This window comes from Ranitomeya imitator, chromosome 6, assembly GCF_032444005.1.
Source record: "Ranitomeya imitator isolate aRanImi1 chromosome 6, aRanImi1.pri, whole genome shotgun sequence".
In the NCBI taxonomy this organism is placed as follows: domain Eukaryota; kingdom Metazoa; phylum Chordata; class Amphibia; order Anura; family Dendrobatidae; genus Ranitomeya; species Ranitomeya imitator.
In genome coordinates this window covers 129,181,482-129,206,348 of record NC_091287.1, presented here as the reverse complement: position 1 = coordinate 129,206,348, position 24,867 = coordinate 129,181,482, and the positions used below count along the sequence as shown (strand labels likewise).

Below are 24,867 nucleotides of genomic sequence, written 5' to 3'. Positions count from 1 at the left end.
AACCATCTGCAGCCTCTGTGAAGCTGCCATGTTCTGACACCTCTACATGCTCCCAGGAGATTCCCCTCTGTGCTTGAGTTCCTGCAATAAGAGCAGGCAGATGCTGTGCCCTTTGTATAGAGACAATATATGGATGTAGCCGTGACCATTTGCTCTACTGACATTAGTCAACCTTACAATTATATACTTCCTTCACAGGTGTGCAATCTAACTTTGTACAAATAGTAGAAAATGTTGTAGAAAATGATTTTCTAATGTCATCCATGGAGAGATCGAAGGATTTGGGCTCAGTGGATAGCACAGCAGCCTTGCAGCGCTGGAGTCCTGGGTTCTAATCCCACCTTGGACAATATCTGCAAGGAGTTTGTATGTTCTCCCCATGTTTGCGTGGGTTTCCTCCGGGTACTCCGGTTTCCTGGCTTGCCGGCGTACCGGAAGTTACACATCAATCATGGCGCTTAGACTTCCGGTATCTCCGCCATCATCGGGGAACTTGGCGTGCGTTCCAACACTGGAGCGCAGTGCGGACTGACTGGACCGTTTCCGGAGTTACAGGTTGGTGGGGGTGGAGATGGCGGGGGGGGGACGCTATTGGTTGTGGAGAGGAGTGTCCCCTTATTTATATAGGGGCAGTGGGCGCCACACTTAGCTGACTCACCGTCTGGGACAGACGCTATACTGGACTGCCCATGTTGGGAATTTTATACAGCCACTGCGTATATTCCCCCTCTTTATGAACAAGTGAATGGACTGCTTTTTTCGACTTTATATTTGGGCCTTTTGGCTACTAGAAGCTCCCCTGATGAATCTTCATTACCGGAGAAGAAACGCGTAGGGAGAAGATACTATATTATTTTGGTGGGGGGAGTCCATAGTAGGGCATATTTGGGCCTGTCCTTGTAAGGACAGGAGTTATTGCTGGGGCACGACAGGGGTGTAGTAAGAAGGCCCCCGTCCCTCTTGTTGTTACACCCTACATCTATTGGACCCTTCCAGGGACCTTTCTTCATCGGTATGGGTACCCGGTGTCCATAATTGGTGAGACCAAACCAGTTTTTTAATAGAGCACAGTTTTCGGCGTGAGCACTATTGTTTGTTGTATTGTTCTGTCCATGTTTTAATAGTATTAGTAAAAGTTACGTTTTATTTTATTGGGTTATACTCTTCTAGCTGTTTCCTATTATCTACCTCAAGAGTTGTGCAACAGCTTGGTATTCTAAGCTGTAGCTGCTAGAATACTCCGGTTTCCTCCCACATTCGAAAGGCATACTAATAGGGATTTTAGATTGTGAGCCCCATCGGGGACAGCGATGATGTGCGCAAACTGTAAAGTGCTGTGGAATATGTTATAAAAATAAAGATTATTATTATTATTATTATTATTTGGGGGTCATGAGTTTGCCAACCTCATAAAAAGTCTGTAACTCCCTAATTCTCACTATAACTGTACCAACAACATGACTATCCCACTGGTGAATGACTGACTACCTTCAATAGAATCAGCTCTCCTTATCCTAAATAATTTCTTGCTATTATGACTATTTTGATTATTTGGCTGTCTGACCATTTTGTGTTGAAGTAAAAATCACTATTTCTGGAAGGGTATCTCAGTGCAGACAGGCCCTCTACCAAACAGTTGGCACATGACACATGAACCATGAATTGACATGCTATAAGACAACTAGCTGAAGTCACTAGGTCCATTAGACAGAATATTGTCTTAAAAAATAAATATTATTCTGTGTGTTCTGAGAGGCCCTGAAAGAGTCTCTGTCACCAGGTCAAAAGTGACCAGTTGTTGCTCCTACTTTATTCCTGCTTCTCTATTTAGTTTTCTGTTTTTTGTTTTGTTTTTTTGCCACATGGTTCCAAAAATATAGGCCTTTTCTTAAGAACTCATTTTTATGATCTTGACCAAGGGGGCATGGCTCACAGAGCTCAAAGACCATAAAAAAAATCATAACTAAATGAAAAAAGCCTATATCTTTGGAATGTATGGTGGATTTAAAAACCAAACGCATACTTGGGAACAGTCGGAATGAAATAAGAGGAGAAACTGGTTTCTTGCGACCTGGTGTCAGGTCCTCTTTAAAGAGTGGTGGTAAAAATTACAGTGACTAGATTTTGGGTATATGATTTTATGCAATACCAAGACTGCATATATGGTATTTTCCTAGGATAAAGTGACTTTTATATCATAATTATCAGCTGAAAATAAACTAATGATCATTTTTCATATCTTCTAGACAGTATGAAGAGTAAACTAGAGGACACGAAGGAGCAGATGATACCATGAAGAGAAGGTCACAGGCCCTCTGTTGCCATCTGTTTAGTAAGTAAAGATTAACTCATGGACAGCATGTTCACTTTCATTAATCTTTATATAGAGCCAGTAGAACAGAAGTGCTTCACAGCTGTAATCTCACCCGCTTGACTTAAAACATCCACTTAAAGTTATCAAGAGAAGGAATTCTTTGTGCTGTCAATCATACAGGTTCCATTTATATTTGCCTTAGTCTGAAATCTCTGCAATCTGTTAAAAGTTCTAATTAAAATTTCTGTAAAGTTTATCTGGTGGTAATAAAGCAATGATGATGATAATGACTGATAATGATGATTGATGATTTTTTTAGAGAAAAAAGTGCCCATTAAATGAGCACTATAATTTTCATTTAAAGAAGTTCTCAATGTAAAAAAAAAAGACTTTTGATATGTTATAGCCACCATAGTTTTGATCAACTGAAGTCTCGATCCTGAAGCTCCCACTAATTATTTCACTTATATGAGCACTTCTGCTCCTTCATTTAAGTGATTTGTGCTCATTAAAAGCTACTGAATAGTGGCTATATATATCAAAAGTGTTTTATTGTCTGTTTTAGTACAACCCCAATTCAAAAAAAAAGTTCAGACTCTGTATAAAATAGAAAGAAAACAAAAGTGCAATGATTTGGAAATCTTCTACAGCTGTATTTTGTTCACAACAAAACATAAAACACATCAAAGATTGAAAATTAGACATGTGTCCATTATGTTTTTAAAATTAGCTAATTTAGAAATTGACGGCAGCAAAACATCTCAGAAAAGACAGGGTTGGAAAAAGAAGTTGGGACAAGGCTGGAAAGGTATGTGGTACTAATGAAAAATAGCTGGAGGGACACATCAGTGTATCAAAAGATTATGTTAGAGAGGCAGAGTCTCTAATAAGCAAAGATGGTCAGAGATTCACCAATCTGTGAACAGTTGTGTCTAAAAATTGTTAAATAATTTGGAAAAATGTTCCTCAACGTAAAATTGCTTTGAATATCTCACCATCTACAGTAAATAATATCATCAAAACATTCAGAGATTCTGGAGAAATCCATGTGCACATGATGGGTGCTCAGTCGGCACTGCATTAAAAACAGGCATAATTTGGTTGTGAAGATAACTGCCTGAGCTCAGGAATTCTTCTAGAAATCATTGTCTGTGAAAACAGTTTGCCATAAATTACAAATGCAAATAAAAGACTTAATCATGGAAAGAAGAAGCCATGTAATAACACAATCCAAAAACATTGCCATCTTCTCTGGGACAAAGCTCATTTAACTCCTTCATGACCCGGGGTATTTTTGTTTTTGCGTTTTAGTTTTTTGCTCCAATCCTTCCCAGAGCCATTTTCTGTCAATATGGCCAGGTGAGGGCTTATTTTTGTGGGACGTGTTGTACTTTTGAATGACACCATTGGTTTTACCATGTCATGTACTAGAAAACGGGGAAAAAAATTCTAAGTGCGGTGAAATTGCAAAAAAAAAGTGTTCACTAAATGCTAAAACTGACCTGCCACTCTGATTCTCCAGGTCATTACAAGTTCATAGACACCAAACATGTCTAGGTTCTTTTTTTATCTAAGTGGTGAAAAAAAGTTCCAAACTTTGCTAAAAAAATGTGCAATTTTACAATGCTCGTAACGTCTCCAATTATCATGATCTGGGGTCGGGCTTATTTTTTGCATGCTGAGCTTTAATGATACCATTTTGGTGCAGATCCGTTCTTTTGATCGCCCGTTATTGCATTTTCATGCAATGTCGCAGCGACCAAAAAAAGTAATTCTGGCGGTTTTAATTTTTTTGTCGCTTGTTTTATTGATAGATCAGGCGATTCTGAATGCGGCGATACCAAATATTTGTAGGTTTAATTTTTTTTATTGTTTTTGTTTTTGAATGGGGCGAAAGGGGGGTGATTTTTGAACTTTTACATTTTTTTATTTTTTCATATGTTTAAAAACATTCTTTTTTACTTTTGCCATTCTCCAATAGCCTCCATGGGATGCTAGAAGCTGGCACAACTTGTTTAGCTCTGCTCAGATCACCTCTTGTTAGTAGAATTACAGCATTGCTATGAGCGCCGACCACAGGGTGGCGCTTATAGCAATCCGACATCAACAACCATAGAGGTCTCAAGGAGACCTCTGGTTGACATGCCGATGCACCGATGACCCCCGATCATGTGACAGAGGTCACCAATGTGCGTATTTCTGGCCGAATGGCCAGAAGCGCTTGTTAAATGCCGCTGTCAGAGTTTAACAGCGGCAATTAGCTAGTTAATATGTACAGGTGGATCACGATTCCACCAGCGCCAATTGCAGGCACATGTCAGCTCTTCAAAACAGCTGACATGTCCCGGCTTTGATGTGGGCTCATCTCTGGAGCCCACATCAAAGCGGGGGTTCTGCCATCGGACAGAATAGTACATCTGATGGAAGAAAGGGGTTAAGATGGTCTAAAGCAAAATGCAAAACTGCTCTGTGGTTGGATAAATCAACATTTAAAATCCTTTATGGAATTCACAGATGTCATGTCCTGTTATCTCAAGAGGAGAGGGACCATCCAGTTTGATATTATTGCACAGTTGAAAATCCTACCTCTCTGATGATATGGGTTTGCATTAGTGCCTATGGCAGGGCAGTGTACACATTTTGCTGAGCATTGTATAAAGGTTTTAGAAAAAACATATGCTATCACACACATGACATATTTCAGCAAGACAATGCTAAACCACATACATCACCCTCACAACAACATGGCTTTGCAGAAGAATATTTCGGGTGATGAACTGGCCGCCTGCAGTCCAGACTTTTTACCAACAGAAAACATTCAGCGCATTCTGAAAAAAAAAATTAAGCAAAAAAGACCAAAGACTGTTGTCTAAAGGGTATCGTTTCTCCCTATGGAGAGTGACATACCATCTCTGGCTTGTCAAGGTAAGGAGGCTTATTCGCCGTGCAATGCTCCTCTGGGAAATATAATATGCAAATTGCCTCTTCTGAGAAAAAGAAGACTTAAACCCTATAGCGCCACCTGTTGGAAGTAGCGATCTTACAAGTCACAATCAACCCTTTAAACGAGTCGTGCAATATGACTTAGGATAAAAGCCAAATCAGTATCTCAATTCGCAGACATGGTGTTTCGGGCTGTTGGCCATCGTCAGTGCGAAGCATGAGAACTGATTTGGCTAGATGAGAGGATCTAGACTGGGGTCTAAGGGGTAACGTTTCTCCTTATGGAGAGTGACATACCAGCTCTGGCTTGTCAAGGTAACAGGTGGCGCTATAGAGTTTAAGTCCTCTTTTTCTCAGAAGAGGCAATTTGTCAAGACTGTTGAGTATCTTGAATCCTGCATCAGACAAAAAGATGACTACACTCCTCTCCCAAAACTCCAGCAATTGGTCTCCTCACTTGCCTAGTTTTACAGACTGTTGTAAAAGGAAGGCGGGATGCTACACAATGTCAGACATGAACCTGTCCAAATTTTTGGAGATGTGTTGCTTCCTTCAATTTCTGAATTAGATAATTTTTTCAATTGAAATTAAAAATGTCTAACTTTCAAATTTTGACATTTCTTCTATATTCTGTTGTGGCTAAAATGTAGTTATAAGAGATTTCCAGATCATTGCATTCTTGTTTTCGTTATATTTTATACAGCTTTTCAACTTTTTGGTATTGGGGTTGTAAATACTTACATACTTGTGCCATTCATCTGTTATACCACCTGGAAATGAAAGAATAAATAGACATCTGGCCATTAGTACTGTCCTTTTGTAAAGTGTTTTACACTGTACAGTCTGAAATGGTTAGCAGTGAATGAACAGTGACAGACTGTAGCGACATGTCCAGTTGACAAGGGGATAATTGCACCCCACTGTCAATTCACACACATTGAGAGTTCAAAAAAAAATCGTCTAGAAGTGATAATTTATGGTGATTACAATACTTTACTAAAACAGTATTACAGATAGGTCCAAACATATAATTACAAAAAATCACAGCCACTCTAGAGGGCTGTTGATCTTCAAGGCCATAAATCATAATTATAATCTGGATGCTACATGTAGGGTATTTTATTAATTGTGTTGGGAACTTTGATGTGTTCCATGTCCAATGTTTCTTTTGCATACCACCTCATGTTTCACTGGAACTGCTTCATCACCTTTTTCCCTACTTTCTGTCTTCTATTCATAGACTCATTTTTGAGTTCACAGAATATAGGTATAGCAACCCACAAGCTGGAAAAGATAAATGACAATATGGCACATATTTACATGTACTTATTGTGTAAGAAAAATAACAATAGGTATCTTTAAAATATAAAGATGTATTTAAAAAAATGGGTGGAGATATGACCATTATAACTACCGTATATTATTTTGACTATACACAGTACATGTGTTGTTTCCTGAAACAACAAAGTCAAAAAATGCTCCAGTGGCCAATAGGAAAATTGCAAGATTTCTTTTTCTTATTTTTAATACAGATTGTGCTATTGAAAAAAAAAAACATCATCAACATTTTTTAAGAAATGCATTTAACACAAATACCTGGTTTAAGCTGTTGTGAATTCTGTGGCTGAATTCACTCCTGTGGTCACAAGTGGTACTGCAGCTTCTGAGCTTCCTCCCTCAGGTGTTCTGGTGAGCTCGTTAACTGCTTCATTACTTAACTCCGCCTGATGCTGCTATCCTTGCTCCTTGTCAATGTTTCAGTGTTGGATCTGAGCTTCTCCTGATTGTTCCTGTGACCTGCTGCTCTGTATAGCTAAGTGCTTTTTGCTTTTTTGTTGCTTTTTTTCTGTCCAGCTTGTCTTTTGTTTTGCTGGAAGCTCTGAGACGCAAAGGGTGTACCGCCGTGCCGTTAGTTCGGCACGGTGGGTTTTTTTTGCCCCCTTTGCGTGGTTTTGCTTTAGGGTTTTTTGTAGACTGCAAAGTTCGCTTTACTGTCCTCGCTCTGTCCTAGAATATCGGGCCCCACTTTGCTGAATCTATTTCATCCCTACGTTTTGTCTTTTCATCTTACTCACAGTCATTATATGTGGGGGGCTGCCTTTTCCTTTGGGGAATTTCTCTGGGGCAAGTCAGGCCTATTTTTCTATCTTCAGGGTAGCTAGTTTCTTAGGCTGTGCCGAGTTGCCTAGGTAGTTGTTAGGCGCAATCCACAGCCGCTTTTAGTTGTGTTTAGGATAGGATCAGGTGTGCAGTCTACAGAGTTTCCACATCTCAGAGCTTGTTCTTGTATTTTTGGGTATTTGTCAGATCACTGTGTGCGCTCTGATCGCTAAGCACACTGTGTTTCTGGATTGCCTTCATAACACCTGTCATTAGCAAACATAACATTAAGCAATAGGTTATTTTCTGATACTATTTCCCTTTAAATCAAGCATGTCCCTGTATCTTACACTCAGGGTGACTTAAAAACACAAAACTTAACCCAATGAGAGCTAAGCTAAGCTACATTTAATGGTAAAAAAGCTACTTCTTCCTAGAATCTAATAAAGTTTGGTAGTTACTGAAGATATTGTGTATAAGGATTTTGAAGTAAACATTCTGGTTAAAGTTAGTCCGTAAAATGAGTATGTCAGTACAAGCTGATAGTATAAACTACAGTGAGTAACCACCATGTAGGGTAGGAAGTAACCCCAATAAAAAATAACAGCCTTAGAGTTCTAATCATTTTAAAGAAATTGATGTTAAATCAAACATGCTAATTAGGGTGCTTCGCCTATTGGTTTTGCATTCCCCCCATCCCTTACTTGTGGCTGACAGCAGGGGCTTGACAGAGCTTTCACTGTAGACATGCTCCCTCTAGGCAAGCAAGAACTCTCAATAACAACACGCCCCCTGACGAAGGAGTTCTTCTCCGAAACGCGCGTCGGGCGGACGTGCAGCCGTGAGTTCTGGCAGAGCAGCACTAGCAGCACCTTATAGGTAATATACCATGGAGTGGCGAATGTTTCTACATTATGGATTCCATCTTAGTATCTTATGGCAGTGATTCTTTATTTGGCATTTATTATTACCGGCCGATTAGGCCCTTTTACATATGGCCGTTTTGGTATGGGCATTATCCCCACGTGTCTATAGATATACGATGACGGCTCTCTCTTGTGCACTTGCTGATGTACGTTAGGGCTGTAGGTCGCTCATCCATGTGTTAAGGTCCTGCCTTTATATACGTGGGTACTATCTAGGAACAGATTTTTATATTGGTGTGCTCTTGGTCTTATTATACGCTCATATATTCTTGTACTTTTTGTATTTTGTATATTACTACTTAAGACAGCCAGTCCTTCATCTGTACGTTCCACAGGCACGGGTGGTGTTTTTCCTGTGCTTTGCACCGTCTGGCACTTTGTCCGTAGTTATGGTCCGTATTTTACCATGTATTTCTTTTGAATCAATAAAGGTTATTTGTGATACATAGTTTCTCTTCGCTATTGTCGTTTTTCTTGTGGTTTCCACAATTCCCCTTTTGTAAACTACAGTGAGTAACCACCATGTAGGGTAGGAAGTAACCCCAATAAAAAATAACAGCCTTAGAGTTCTAATCATTTTAAAGAAATTGATGTTTAATCAAACATTCTAATTAGGGTGCTTCGCCTATTGGTTTTGCATTCCCCCCATCCCTTACTTGTGGCCGACAGCAGGGGCTTGACAGAGCTTTCACTGTAGACAGTGCTCCCTCTAGGCAAGCAAGAACTCTCAATAACCACTGAGGGAGGTGGGGTATACAAAACTAGTAGGCAGAACAGTGCGCTAAGGACCCTGGCCACGCCAGCGGTGCACTGAGCACCATAATTAGCACGTTTGATTAAACTTCAGTTTCTACAGAATGGAGGCAGCAAATAGATCTTTAAATATATGATTTTTTTTTAGGACTATACCCCTACAAGGCTTTGTGATTAATTTGGGTTGACAGACTCCCTTTGATATATTCAAGGTGTAACACATTTAACACATTGCCTTAGACACACTCGCTTATCTGTCATAATATTCATGATATTTCTTAAAATGATGACAGCTAAATGTACTTTAATTGCAACATTAAATTATTTGCTGTTAGTTCATTTGTTCTAGTAAAAAGATTTATTTGTGGATTATTTTACCTTTCATGAGGCAGAAATTTTTGCTCTATGACTATATTCTGAACACCATAGCTTCTTAATTTTTTCTGTTAATGTGGCCATATATCTTTTTTTTTCTCAGTATGAGTTGTATTTTTAACCACTTAAAGGTGTGCATACCACATGCTGTCAAAATTCGGCTATCTGCTGTCACATGGAATGAGTGCAGACTTTTGTCCCCAGTCTGGGCAACCGCTAAAAAGAGCCCAACCTATTTTTCAAGCCTGACATATGTTGCTTTATCTGGTAATAACTCCAGAATGTTTTGCAATTTTTTATAAAAAGATCTGAAATTTGAAGAACATGTGAAAAAAGTAATCAATTTTCTAATTTTGTATGTTTATACCATTGAACTAATTAATATTTACCATATATATATACTTAATATCAGCATCAATGGCAAGAGTTTTTTTATTTTGTATTTAGGTTGAAAGTTTAGCAACAATTTTTTATTTTTTCAGAGAAGATTAAAATTCCTTTTTTTTTTGCGGCACTACGAGTATACATCATTAATGTGATTTTGAGACGTGCACTGATTGGAAAATCCCTGAACGTTATAACATTTTGAAATCCTCACATTTCAATGAATACATAACTGCTGTCAGAAAGTTTGTTAATCTCTAGGTACTTATAAGAGTTAACGCAAAGTGGAATAAAAAATGAAAAATCATATTTTCCACTAAAAAATTGCCTGAGCCACAAATTTTTCTTTTTCACAAGGGATAGTAGGAGAAAATGCTTCCTACAATTTTATTGCACAATTTCTCCTGCACATGGCATAACCCCATAGGTGGTCAAAATCTGCAGTTTGGGCACACGACAGGGCCCAGAAGGGAAGAAGAGTTATTTGATTTTTGCAACACAAATTTGGCTGGAATAAATTGCAGTCACCTTGTTGCATTTGCGGAGTTCCTGCGGTATGAAAACTCCTCACAAGTGACCCCAATTTTTGAAACTAGACCAATTAAGGAATTCACCTAGGTGTATGGTGAGCATTGTTAACCCACCGGTTCTTCACAAAACTTTATTACATTGGCACTTGAAAGCAAAAAAAATATGTTTTTCTAAGTAAAATGTTGTCTTAGCCTAAAATTTGTCATTTTCACAAGCTAATTATGGTTTTAACGTAACATACAATAATCTACCCTCTGATAGAGTTTTACACTACCCCAAATGTAAAGAGTGCAAACAGATATGTATGGGTTGTGGCAATGTAGTAAGATACAAGGATTTTGGACAAAGATTCAAATACTTATAAACAAATATCTGGAAAAAAAATCAGTTAGACCATATGCTGTGGATATTAAAGGCGGGTAATAAGGATAATGTGAAATTATATATACTGACGCTTTTTCATAGGATTCTTATGATCTAGAAACAGTGTATATTGAGAAACTGGTTATCAATGTCAATGCCTTCGGAAGGTGAAATAATATACCAACTTAAATCAGTACTTGCTTTGTAAAAAAATAAAAACGGAACGAATAAAGATAAACAAACAAAACATTTTTTTTTTAAATGGAAGAATTTTATACTAATTCATTATAGCTCTACAGAAATAAAGTGGTCCGTCCATTTGTGAATACAGAATGGTAACTACTGAAGGAGTTACAGGGAAGCCTGGGGAATTTGAGGGTTTAATAATATTCTGATGGGTGAGACCCTTCATTCTTTTATTAATTAAGGAAATTGTACCAGGGAGAGCTAAGGTAGGGTGGCTGGCTTAGGAATATGTTGGGGTCTTCATGTTTGTAGCGGTTAAGATGTTACTGTGTAATACTTGTTATTGAAAAAACCTCCATTCTTTTGCTTATCTGTAAGAATATTGAAAATTATTAAAAAAACACACTCGACATTCAGCATTTTTTTGGCATTTTCACAGTGCTTTTTATGCTTTTTTGGTAGCATTTTTTGGTTGTGGATTTCACAGCGCTTTTTATGCTTTTTTGGCAGCATTTTTTGGGTGTGGATTACATGCATGCTTCTTCTACAGTACATATTTAATAAAACTAGTTTCATTCACCAAAAACGGCAAGAAATGATGCAAAAACACTATTGCATTATTGCCACTGCGTTTTTTTTTTGGTCTCTTTTTGGTATATTTGCATCTAATGCAATTCTATGAGCAAAATCTGCACATAAAACTCAGCGTACTTACAAGTGAAGTTGACATCTTGTGGATTTTAAACACACTGTTACACACCTGTCGCTGGTCCAGTCTTTGGTCCATCCCCCTCAGTCCACTGGCCTCTGTTATTCTTTGCAGGTTGCCCAGCGTGTGACATCATCTCCTTAGGCTTTATACCTGTGTGTCCTGATAGGCCTTAAAAAGGCCTAGGGAGATGACAGCAACCTGCAAAGTCCGATGTGGAGCACAACAGAGACCAGTGGACTGAGGTGAGGGGAGCAAAGCCTGGACCTGGGAAAGTAAATGTGCACTGTCACTGTTTCCTCCATGGGTGGTGGGACCTAAGTTGGAACTTTGTCTCTTGATGAACCCTGCTTATCTCTGGGAGTAAACGCGTCGAGATTTTGAAACTTAACCCCTTAGTGACAGAGCCAATTTGGTACTTAATGACCAGGCCAATTTTTGCAATTCTGACCACTGTCACTTTATGAGGTTATAACTCTGGAACGCTTCAACGGATCCCGCTGATTCTGAGATTGTTTTTTCGTGACATATTGTACTTCATGTTAGTGGTAACATTTCTTCGATATTACTTGCGATTATTTATGAAAAAAACGGAAATATGGCGAAAATTTTTAAAATTTTGCAGTTTTCAAACTTTGTATTTTTATGCCCTTAAATCAGAGAGATATGTCATAAAAAATAGTTAATAAATAACATTTCCCACATGTCTACTTTACATCAGCACAATTTTGGAAACAAAATTTTTTTTTGTTAGGGAGTTATAAGGGTTAAAAGTTGACCAGCAATTTCTCATTTTTACAACACCATTTTTTTTAGGGACCACATCACATTTGAAGTCATTTTGAGGGGTCTATATGATAGAAAATAATGAAGTGTGACACCATTCTAAAAACTACACCCCTCAAGGTTCTCAAAACCACATTCAAGAAGTTTATTAACCCTTTACGTGCTTCACAGGAACTGAAACAATGTGGAAGGAAAAAATGAACATTTAACTTTTTTTTGCAAACATCTTAATTCAGAACCATTTTTTTTATTTTCACAAGTGTAAAAACAGAAATGTAACCATAAATTTTGTTATGCAATTTCTCCTGAATACGCCAATACCCCATATGTGGGGGTAAACCACTGTTAGGGCGCACAGCAGAACTTAGAAGTGAAGGAGCGCCGTTTGACTTTTTCAATGCAGAATTGGCTGGAATTGAGATCGGACACCATGTCACATTTAGAGAGCCCCTGATGTACCTAAACAGTGGAAACTCCCCACAAGTGACACCATTTTGGAAACTAGACCCCTTAAGGAACTTATCTAGATGTGTGGTGAGCACTTTGAACCCCCAAGTGCTTCACAGAAGTTTATAACGTAGAGCCGTGAAAATAAAAAATCGCTTTTGTTTACACAAAAATGATCTTTTTGCCCACAAATTCTTATTTTCACAAGGGTAACAGGAGAAATTAGACCACAAAAGTTGTTGTGCAATTTCTCCTGAGTACGCTGATACCCAATATGTGGGGGTAAACAACTGTTAGGGCGCACCGCAGAGCTTGGAAGAGAAGGAGTGCCGTTTTACTTTTTCAATGTAGAATTGGCTGGAATTGAGATTGGACGCCATGTCGCGTTTGGAGAGCCCCTGATGTGCCTAAACAGTGGAAACCCCCCACAAGTGACACCATTTTGGAAACTAGACCCCTTAAGGAACTTATCTAGATGTGTGGCGAGCACTTTGAACCCCCATGTGCTTCACAGAAGTTTATAACGTAGAGCCGTGAAAAAAAAAATTGCATTTTTTCTACAAAAATGATCTTTTTGCCCACAAATTTTTATTTTCACAAGGGTAACAGGAGAAATTAGACCACAAAAGTTGTTGTGCAATTTCTCCTGAGTACGTCGATACCCAATATGTGGGGGTAAACCACTGTTTGGGCGCACCGCAGAGCTTGGAAGAGAAAGAGTGCCGTTTTACTTTTTCAATGTAGAATTGGCTGGAATTGAGATCGGACGCCATGTCGCGTTTGGAGAGCCCCTGATGTGCCTAAACAGTAGAAATCCCCCACAAGTGACCCCATTTTGGAAACTAGACCCCCCATGGAACTTATCTAGATGTGTGGTGAGAACCTTGAATGCCCAAGTGCTTCACAGAAGTTTATAATGCAGAGCTGTGAAAATAAAAAATATTTTTTTTTTCCACAAAAAAGATTTTTTAGCCACCAAATTTTTATTTTCACAAGGGTAACAAGAGAAACTGGACCCCAAAAGTTGTTGTCCAATTTGTCCTGAGTATGCTGGTACCCCATATGTGGGGGTAAACCACTGTTTGGGCGCACGGCAGAGCTCGGAAGGAAGGAGCGCAGTTTTGGAATGCAGACTTTGATAGAATGGTCTGCGGGTATTATGTTGCGTTTGCAGAGCCCCTGATGTACCTAACCAGTAGAAACCCTCCACAAGTGACCCCATTTTGGAAACTAGACCCCCCAAGGAACTTATCTAGATGTGTGGTGAGAACTTTGAATGCCCAAGTGCTTCACAGAAGTTTAGAATGCAGAGTCGTGAAAATAAAAAATATTTTTTTTTCCACAAAAAAGATATTGTAGCCCCCAAGTTTTTATTTTCACAAGGGTAACAGGAGAAATTGGACTGCAATAGTTGTTGTCCAATTTATCCCGAGTACGCTGATGCGCCATATGTGGCAGTAAACCACTGTTTGGGCGCACGGCAGAGCTCGGAAGGGAAGGAGCGCCATTTTGGAATGCAGACTTTGATAGAATGGTCTGTGGGCATTATGTTGCGATTGCAGAGCCCCTGATGTACCTAAACTGTAGTAACCCCCCACAAGTGACCCCATTTTGGAAACTAGACCCCCCAAGGAACTTATCTAGATGTGTGGTGAGAACTTTGAATGCCCAAGTGCTTCACAGAAGTTTAGAATGCAGAGTCGTGAAAATAAAAAATATTTTTTTTTTCACAAAAAGATTTTGTAGCCCCCAAGTTTTTATTTTCACAAGGGTAACAAGAGAAATTGGACCCGAGAAGTTGTTGTCCAATTTATCCCGAGTACGCTGATGCCCCATATGTGGGGGTAACCCACTGTTTGGGCGCACGGCAGAGCTCAGAAGGGAGGGAGCACCATTTGACTTTTTGAGCGCAAAATTGGCTGTCGTGTTTGGAGACCCCCTGATGTACCTAAACAGTGGAAACCCCCCAATTCTAGCTCCAACCCTAACCCCAACACACCCCTAACCCTAATCCCAACCTCATCCATAATCCTAATCACTAACCCTAACCATAATCACAACCCTTACCCCAAAACAACCCTAATGTCAACCCTAACCATAACCCTAATCAAAACCCTAAATCCAACACACCCCTAATCCTAATCTCAACCCTAACCTCAAACCTAACCCTAATCCCAATACACCCCTAATCACAACCCTAACCTTAACCCTAATCCCAAACCTAACCCTAATCCCAAGCGTAACCCTAATGCCAACCCTAACCCTAATACGAACCCTAATCCAAACCCTAACCCTAATCCCAGCTCTAACCCTAACTTTAGCCCCAACCCTAGCCCTAACTTTAGCCCCAACCCTAACCCTAGCCCTAGGGCTACTTTCACACTTGCGTCGTTTGGCATTCCGTCGCAATCCGTCGTTTTGGACAAGAAACGGATCCTGCAAATGTGCCCGCAGGATGCGTTTTTTGCCCATAGACTTGTATTGCCGACGGATCGTGACGGATGGCAACACGTCGCGTCCGTCGTGCACTGGATCAGTTGTGTTTTGGCGGAGCGTCGGCACAATGAAACGTTTTTTTGTACGTCGCATCCGCCATTTCTGACCGCGCATGCGTGGCCGTAACTCCGCCCCCTCCTCCCCAGGACATAGATTGGGCAGCGGATGTGTTGAAAAACTACAGCTGCTGCCCACGTTGTGCACAATTTTCACAACGTGCGTCGGTATGTCGGGCCGACGCATTGCGACGGCCCCGTACCGACGTAAGTGTGAAAGAAGCCTAACCCTAAGTTTAGCCCCAACCCTAACCCTAAATTTAGCCCCAACCCTAACCCTAAATTTAGCCCCAACCCTAGCCCTACCCCTAACCTAACCCTACCCCTAACCTAACCCTACCCCTAACCCTACCCCTAACCCTACCCCTAACCTAACCCTAACCTAACCCTACCCCTAACCCTACCCCTACCCCTACCCCTAACCTAACCCTACCCCTAACCCTGCCCCTAACCTAACCCTACCCCTAACCTAACCCTAACCCTACCCCTAACCCTACCCCTAACCTAACCCTAACCTAACCCTAACCCTACCCCTAACCCTACCCCTAACCCTACCCCTAACCCTAACCTAACCCTACCCCTACCCCTAACCCTACCCCTAACCTAACCCTACCCCTAACCCTACCCCTAACCTAACCCTAACCCTACCCCTACCCCTAACCCTACCCCTAACCCTACCCCTAACCCTAACCTAACCCTACCCCTAACCCTAACCTAACCCTACCCCTAACCCTACCCCTAACCCTACCCCTAACCTAACCCTAACCTAACCCTACCCCTAACCCTAACCCTACCCCTAACCCTACCCCTAACCCTACCCCTAATTTTAGCCCCAACTGCTGTTCTCCTGCCGGCCGGCAGATGGAGACAGATGGCGGGCGCACTGGGCATGCGTCCGCCATTTTCTGCTGCCGGCGGCCAGGAGGAGCAGCAAGAGGATCCAGGGACCTAGGTGAGTATGCTAGGGTCCCCGAATCCCCCTATTTCTCTGTCCTCTGATGTGCGATCACATCAGAGGACAGAGAATTACACTTTACTTTTTTTTTTTTTTTTTTTTTTGCGGTCGCCGGTAAACAGTTAATTACCGGCGATCGCAAAACAGGGGTCGGTAATACCGACCCCGATCGTGCTCTTTGGGGTCTCGGCTACCCCCGGCAGCCGAGACCCCAAAGATTCCCCCGGTGCCGGCCGGCGCACTGCGCATGCGCCCGCCATTTTGAAGATGGCGGCGCCCACCGGGAGACACGAGGAGCATCGGGGGAGCTAGGTGAATATTGGGGGGCCTCCTGGGACCCCTTTTCTCTGTCCTCCGATGTGCGATCACATCGGAGGACAGAGAAATTAAAAAGAGATCGCTTTTTTTTTTTTTGCGATCGCCGGTAAACGGTTAATTACCGGCAATCGCAAATGCAGGGTGGGTTAAAAACCCCCCGAATCATGTTCTCTGGGGTCTCGGCTACCCTCGGCAGCCGAGACCCCGGAGAAAATCGGCCTCTGGGGGGCGCTATGGACTTTTTCCACAGCGCCGTTAATTAACGGCGCTGTGGTTTAAGTACCCTTAGCGGCCGCCGTTAAAAGGCGTATCGGCGGTCGCTAAGGGGTTAAAGGGAGGGTGCCGTGATTTTAGTTTTTGTATTAATAATTATTGATTATATAATCAATTATTTTTAATACAAAAGTAAATGTAGTACTTTAATACTTTTTTATTTATTCATTTTTACTTTTGCCACTGGAGGCCGCCATTTTCATTAGTGTGGGTGTAAGTGTCTGGACACGACACTTGCACACCTCACTTACGGCAGCCATGGGCATAGGAGCCAACAGTCAGGCTCCGACCGCTCCTCCTGCCTCTCAGCTGTGACTTGGGCACGCCCCCTGGGCTGCTACGTCACAGCTGTGAGAGGAGATCGCGGCCATTTTGTTTTTTTCCTCTGTCATCGCACACACAGCTCAGTGTGTGCGATCATAGCAGGAGCTGCGAGGGAGAAGCTGCTGCTGGGAGCGAGGTTCGGGGTGAGTATCTGCAGCCAGGAGCTGTGATTGCAGCCTGTACTTAGTATTACAGCACAGGCTGCAATCACTGCTCACTGCCGACCTGTTCAGAGCAGAGCAGGGAGATCGTCACACTGCTCTGCCCTGAACATGACTCAGCACTTCCTGGGAGAGGACTGAAGGTAAGTACAGAGTTTTTATTTTCTTATGCATCTACCACTGCTACCTGTCCCTATATACCACTGCTACTAGCCCCTATATACCACTGCTACCTGCCCCTATATACCACTGCTACCTGCTCCTATATACCACTGCTACCAGCCCCTATATACCACTGCTACCAGCCCCTATATACCACTGCTACCAGCCCCTATATACCACTGCTACTAGCCCCTATATACCACTGCTACCTGCTCCTATATACCACTGCTACCAGCCCCTATATACCACTGCTACCAGCCCCTATATACCACTGCTACCTGTCCCTATATACCACTGCTACTAGCCCCTATATACCACTGCTACTAGCCCCTATATACCACTGCTACTAGCCCCTATATACCACTGCTACTAGCCCCTATATACCACTGCTACCTGCTCCTATATACCACTGCTACCAGCCCCTATATACCACTGCTACCAGCCCCTATATACCACTGCTACCAGCCCCTATATACCACTGCTACCAGCCCCTATATACCACTGCTACCAGCCCCTATATACCACTGCTACCTGCTCCTATATACCACTGCTACCAGCCCCTATATACCACTGCTACCAGCCCCTATATACCACTGCTACTAGCCCCTATATACCACTGCTACTAGCCCCTATATACCACTGCTACCTGCTCCTATATACCACTGCTACTAGCCCCTATATACCACTGCTACTAGCCCCTATATACCACTGCTACTAGCCCCTATATACCACTGCTACTAGCCCCTATATACCACTGCTACCTGCTCCTATATACCACTGCTACTAGCCCCTATATACCACTGCTACTAGCCCCAATATACCACTGCTACCTGCTCCTATATACCACTGCTACTAGCCCCTATATACCACTGCTACTAGCCCCAATATACCACTGCTACCTGCTCCTATATACCACTGCTACTAGCCCCTATATACCACTGCTACTAGCCCCTATATACCACTGCTACTAGCCCCTATATACCACTGCTACTAGCCCCTATATACCACTGCTACTAGCCCCTATATACCACTGCTACTAGCCCCTATATACCACTGCTACCTGCTCCTATATACCACTGCTACTTGCCCCTATATACCACTGCTACCTGCTCCTATATACCACTGCTACTAGCCCCTATATACCACTGCTACTAGCCCCTATATACCACTGCTACTAGCCCCTATATACCACTGCTACTAGCCCCTATATACCACTGCTACTAGCCTCTATATACCACTGCTACTAGCCCCTATATACCACTGCTACCTGCTCCTATATACCACTGCTACTAGCCCCTATATACCACTGCTACTTGCCCCTATATACCACTGCTACCTGCTCCTATATACCACTGCTACTAGCCCCTATATACCACTGCTACCTGCTCCTATATACCACTGCTACTAGCCCCTATATACCACTGCTACTAGCCCCTATATACCACTGCTACCTGTCCCTATATACCACTGCTACTAGCCCCTATATACCACTGCTACTAGCCCCTATATACCACTGCTACCTGCTCCTATATACCACTGCTACTAGCCCCTATATACCACTGCTACTAGCCCCTATATACCACTGCTACCTGCTCCTATATACCACTGCTACTAGCCCCTATATACCACTGCTACTAGCCCCTATATACCACTGCTACTAGCCCCTATATACCACTGCTACTAGCCCCTATATACCACTGCTACTAGCCCCTATATACCACTGCTACTAGCCCCTATATACCACTGCTACCTGCTCCTATATACCACTGCTACTAGCCCCTATATACCACTGCTACTAGCCCCTATATACCACTGCTACTAGCCCCTATATACCACTGCTACTAGCCCCTATATACCACTGCTACTAGCCCCTATATACCACTGCTACCTGCTCCTATATACCACTGCTACTAGCCCCTATATACCACTGCTACTTGCCTCTATATACCACTGCTACCTGCTCCTATATACCACTGCTACTAGCCCCTATATACCACTGCTACTAGCCCCTATATACCACTGCTACTAGCCCCTATATACCACTGCTGCCTGCCTCTATATACCATCTACCACTGCTGCCTGCCTCTATATACCATCTACCACTGCTGCCTGCCTCTATATACCATCTACCACTGCTACCTCTGTCCTGTGTAGCTAATCTAGTCTTGTGTAGCTAATCCTGTCCTGTGTACAGTATCACACAAGATAGGATTAGATACACGGCGCAGCACAGTATCACACAGGACAGGATTAGATACACGGCTCAGAAGTCAGTATCTAATCCTCTCCTATGCACTGCTCTCCCCCTGCGTGTCTTTCCCCATTGTGGTTTATTATTTTTGTTGTGGGAGATGAGGGAGTCGAGGATTATGTGTTCGGTATGGTATAAAAAAGATTAATAAAGGACTTTATTCTGGCCGAGTCTTTATTTACAATACATGTGAGATCTATGTGGCGGCATTATGGGTGATCTATATGGCGGTATTATGTGAAAAGCATATGGTGGTATGTGAGAACACTGGCGGTATTATGTGTGATCTATATGGCAGTATGTGAGAACACTGGCGGTATTATGTGTGATCTATATGGCGGCATTATGTGAGAACACTATGGCAGTATTATGTGTGATCTATATGGCGGTATGTGAGAACACTATGGCAGTATTATGTGTGATCTATATGGCGGTATGTGAGAACACTGGCTGTATTATGTGTGATCTATATGGCGGTATGTGAGAACACTGGCGGTATTATGTGTGATCTATATGGTGGTATTATGTGAGAACACTGGCGGTATTATGTGTGATCTATATGGTGGTATTATGTGAGAAATGTATGACAGTATTGTGTGATCTATTTGATAGTATTGTGTGTGATCTATATGGCAGTATTATGTGAGAACACTATGGCAGTATTATCTTCAGAAAGCGGACCCATTCTATGGTGGTTCTGGCTGAGCACCTGCACGCGGGTCTGGAGTAATAGAGGGGGCAGCATGACCTCCAGTTAGGTGCAGTCAGGGCTGGTGAGGCAGCTGAAGAGAGGGGTCTCATTTTTATCGTTACTATATGGCTACATTTCCTTCCCAGCGTCACCCCGGACTGCGCCTGTCGCCTCGCTTTGACACATCGCCAGGACAGGATGGAGAAGACAGGATCTGAGGAGGGGAATGGGGTCTGCATGCAAAGTCTGGATCAGACCAGGCCATCAATCCGCAGAAATGTTTCCTGGATTTCTGTGGAGCAGACGGTCCATCCATGTGTATAAAAGACAGCGCTCTATGTACAATCCCTGGCTGCTCCGCACACCAAACAGGGGGCCCCTATAGACCAGCACACTGCTCTCCTGAAATACTCTGTGCTGCTGTCACCCTGCTCCCTCCACCACATATCTCCCAGAATCCTTGCTGCCTGCCATCCTTGGTGACTGTCTACTTGTCAGTATAAGGCTGCCTTCACACTATCATTATTTGGTCAGTATTTTACCTCAGTATTTGTAGCCAAAACCAGGAGTGGGTGATAAATGCAGAAGTGGTGCATATGTTTCTATTATACTTTTCCTCTATTTGTTCCACTCCTGGTTTTGGCTTACAAATACTGAGGTAAAATACTGACCAAATACTGATAGTGTGACGGCAGCCATACTCTGCAGTCACCAACAAAATGGCTGCTCACTGGGTCCCTGAATCTCATCCTCTCTAATCCCTTAGCAAACACCCATAAGGGGAGGAGAGGAGACATCACACACGTCAGCAGACTCCGCCCATAATTACTGCAGTGCAGTAATGTGAGCTATTTGTACACTAGGGTTTTCTGAAATTTCAGCAGCTGCTCCCCCTAGTGTTGAAAAGTGGAAATTCCAAAACTTTTCAAATTATTTTTCATATTTTACTAAATTATAAACAAATGATAATATTTTTTAAGAAAATGTAATCATTAATTCTTTACATTTTTACAATTTCTGAAAAAAAATTTTTTTTGATGGCACCTTCCCTTTAAGGTACCGTCACATTAAGCGACGCTGCAGCGATATAGGCAACGATGCCGATCGCTGCAGCGTCGCTGTTTCGCCGCTGTGTGGTCGCTGGAGAGCTGTCACACAGACAGCTCTCCAGCGACCAATGATGCCAAAGTCCCCTGGTAACCAGGGTAAACATCGGGTTACTAAGCGCAGGGCCACGCTTAGTAACCCAATGTTTACCCTGGTTACCATTGTAAATGTAAAAAAAAAAAAACACTACATACTTACAGACACCGGAATGTAAGTATGTAGTGTTTTTTTTTTTTTACATTTACAACGGTAACCAGGGTAAACATCGGGTTACTAAGCGCGGCCCTGAGCTTAGTAACCCGATGTTTACCCTGGTAACAAGTGAACACATCGCTGGATCGGCGTCACACACGCCGATTCAGCGATGTCTGCGGGAGATCCAGTGACGAAATAAAGTTCTGGACTTTCTGCTCCGACCAACGATCTCCCAGCAGGATCCAGATCACTGCTGCCTGTCAAACACAACGATATCGCTATCCAGGACGCTGCAACGTCACGGATCGCTAGCGATATCGCTGTTAAGTTGTTCAGTGTGAAGGTACCTTTAGGGATAATTATGCTTATCAAAGATAACTGTATTATTCTTTTTTTGATTGTTTCCTAAGTTAGTCATTACAGCTAATATTATAGGGATAATTTTAGGGACAGCCTTCAGAGAGTGGCAGCACCTTTATCGTTACTTATTAGGGTGCCAACCACCACAGTCAGAACTGTTTGAATTTTATCCGTGACATTTACTAGACCAAGAATCTGGACCTATTTTTCCCTATATTGTCTTAATTGGATTTGGTTCCACTAATAGGTCTCATCTTCTATGGTCATATTGTATTAGCATTTTCTATGGTCATACATTAGTGTTACCTCCTGCTTGGGCATTTATCCAAGCCAAATTCTCGTGATTAGGGCAGAGACACACGGCCGTATTTCTCGTGCGAGAATCGCATCACACTGCACGGACTGGCCAGCACATCTCCTGACCCAAGCATGACAGCATGATGGATTACTATGCAGCTGTCAAGCTCAGGTCAGGAGAGCCGACAGCCAGTACGAGTTTTACGATGCGATTCTCGCACAAGAAATACGGCAGTGTGTCTCTGCCCTTTTTTACGCATTATGGCACAGTCAGACGGCCGTATTACTAGCCCGAGGATCACATCGCAATCCTCGGACTGGCTGTCTGTTACCCTGAACTAAACGTGACAGCATATGCAACTGTGTTTTTCAGGTCAGGAGAGCCGACGGCCACGCAAGTAATACGGTCGTCTGACTGCACCCTTAGTATTATTTTTTATTTGGGTATGCTTTTAAATAATTGAATAACATGTGTTCATTTTAATGTTAAGCGGGTTGTTTGGCTCCATGATACAACAAAGACAAACAATGAATTGCGTTGCCTCGATCACGTTTGGATTCATTGTTTTAAATGCTTTGAATAAACTTGGAATTTTAGGAGCTGGAATTTCTCTTTTTTTGCTTTGATAATATACACCCTTCAATAGCAATCACTTTTCTGTTAGACATGATGATCAGTAAAAACTATGTAGTGGGAAAAATGATGCGATAGAACCAATGATTAATCTCGTCTTCGGAAATCCCATTGTAGTCAGCAAGTAAACTGTCCTCTTGAATTACTGAAGAAAAGACATTTTTCATCATCTATGAGCTGAAATATTTTGCGCAGGAGATGACTGGTGAGCAGTCTGCCCCGAGAAGAGTTATCTCTATACACAGCCGTGTGGCAGACAGTCTTCCAGACAGCGCACAGCAGGCACTAATAACACGCCCTGTCTGCTCGACAATGTGAATTAAAGATGCTCATATTCGCTCCGGCAAAAATAGCACTTCCCCAGAGACATGTCAATTTCCACCTTTGTAGATCTGCATTTCCAAGCAATGTTAGTCCTCATGTAACGATATCTTGTAAATGAATGTGGAAGAACTTTGGAAGTCAACTGGATTTATTAAAATTTTACGGTGGTGTTTGGTATTAATTAATTCTTGCATGAACCAAGGAAAGAAAAATTTAATATTTTAAGATAAGAAATTAGTACTTTGACTGGCATGTGTGGAAACATCCACTTTGTATAGAAGCACTCATTTTTGCTCCTTTCTTTCGTATCAAACTGTCCAAGGTCAGGTCTTCCTAGCTTTTAACATGCTGTCTTACTAATCAGACACCATGTTCAATGTGACAGGTTCCTTTTAAAGAATAACTACAGTATACGTTTGCAAAATGTTTCTATACATTTAGGATTCGCTCACATTGCCTTATAACTTGGTCGAGTGCGATGTGATGATCCATCGGATAGCACTCACTCTAATGTTATACTATGGAGCAGTGCTGATGAGCGTTTTTTTTTTGTCAAGCCGAATCAGCATGAGGAAAAAAATTGCTGCATGCTGTGATTGGCAGTGTATATCAGACAGCGTGCACCCATGCAAGTCTATGGGTGCGTGCAAATCATCAACTGCACTTGGATGTCGTCTGAGCGCAGTCTAATATACACCAACTCACACAATGGAGAAGATGGAGAAATTAAGTTCTCCTTCTTCTCCACACCTGTGATCCAGTTCTCACATGGGAGCGAATGGGAAATGATACCTGGCTCACGCTCACGGCAGAGTTTGAGCCGAGGGTCATCTGCATATAACATCCTATTCTCTCACATGAGAGAATCATTGGATGCTACTCGCCAGTAAAAGTGAACCATTGGACTCATAAAATGATCATCTAAGGCCGGTTTCAGACTTGCGTTCCTGTGTGCTGCGGATGGCAGTGTACTTCCTCCTTGCTTCCTCCATGAAGCCCTGCCCAGGCTCTGCCTACTGCGTCCAGCGTTTTCCTGTGTTTTCCGTTTCCGTGCGGGCACCGCACACCTCAAATAGCCACATGCGGACACATCCGCATACAACGCATGTCCCTACATACCCAATGTTAAAGAAAGGTACGCAGGGAAATGCTGGACCCAGCCGGCAGTAGGCAGAGCCTGGGCGGAGCTTCACGGAGGAAGCAAGGAGGAAGTAGGTTGCCATCCGCGGTGCACAGGAACGCAAGTCTGAAGCCAGCCTTAAAGAGGTTGTCCAGGTTTGGGATGAAAGTCTGCAGTTGCTCTATGTGACTGCAGACTTCTGAATTCTCACAGTGTGTGCACCGCACACTGTCAGGATTCCCCAGAGTAGGTGGAGTGAGCAGGTAATCCCGAGACCACAAAACCATGATTTGCATACATGCAGACATGTGTTGACTATACGTGCT

General features: G+C 42.4%; 1 protein-coding gene across 1 annotated transcript in view; it reads left to right on the top strand.

Annotated features, from left to right (window-relative positions):
* TMEM108 (transmembrane protein 108) overlaps positions 1–24,867 on the top strand; it is a 268,881-nt gene that overhangs the window by 140,381 nt on the left and 103,633 nt on the right. The window contains exon 3 of the mRNA XM_069730092.1: positions 2,247–2,332. Coding sequence (XP_069586193.1) covers positions 2,293–2,332 — 40 coding nt within the window. The 5' untranslated portion in view covers positions 2,247–2,292. The remainder of the gene's footprint in view (positions 1–2,246; positions 2,333–24,867) is intronic.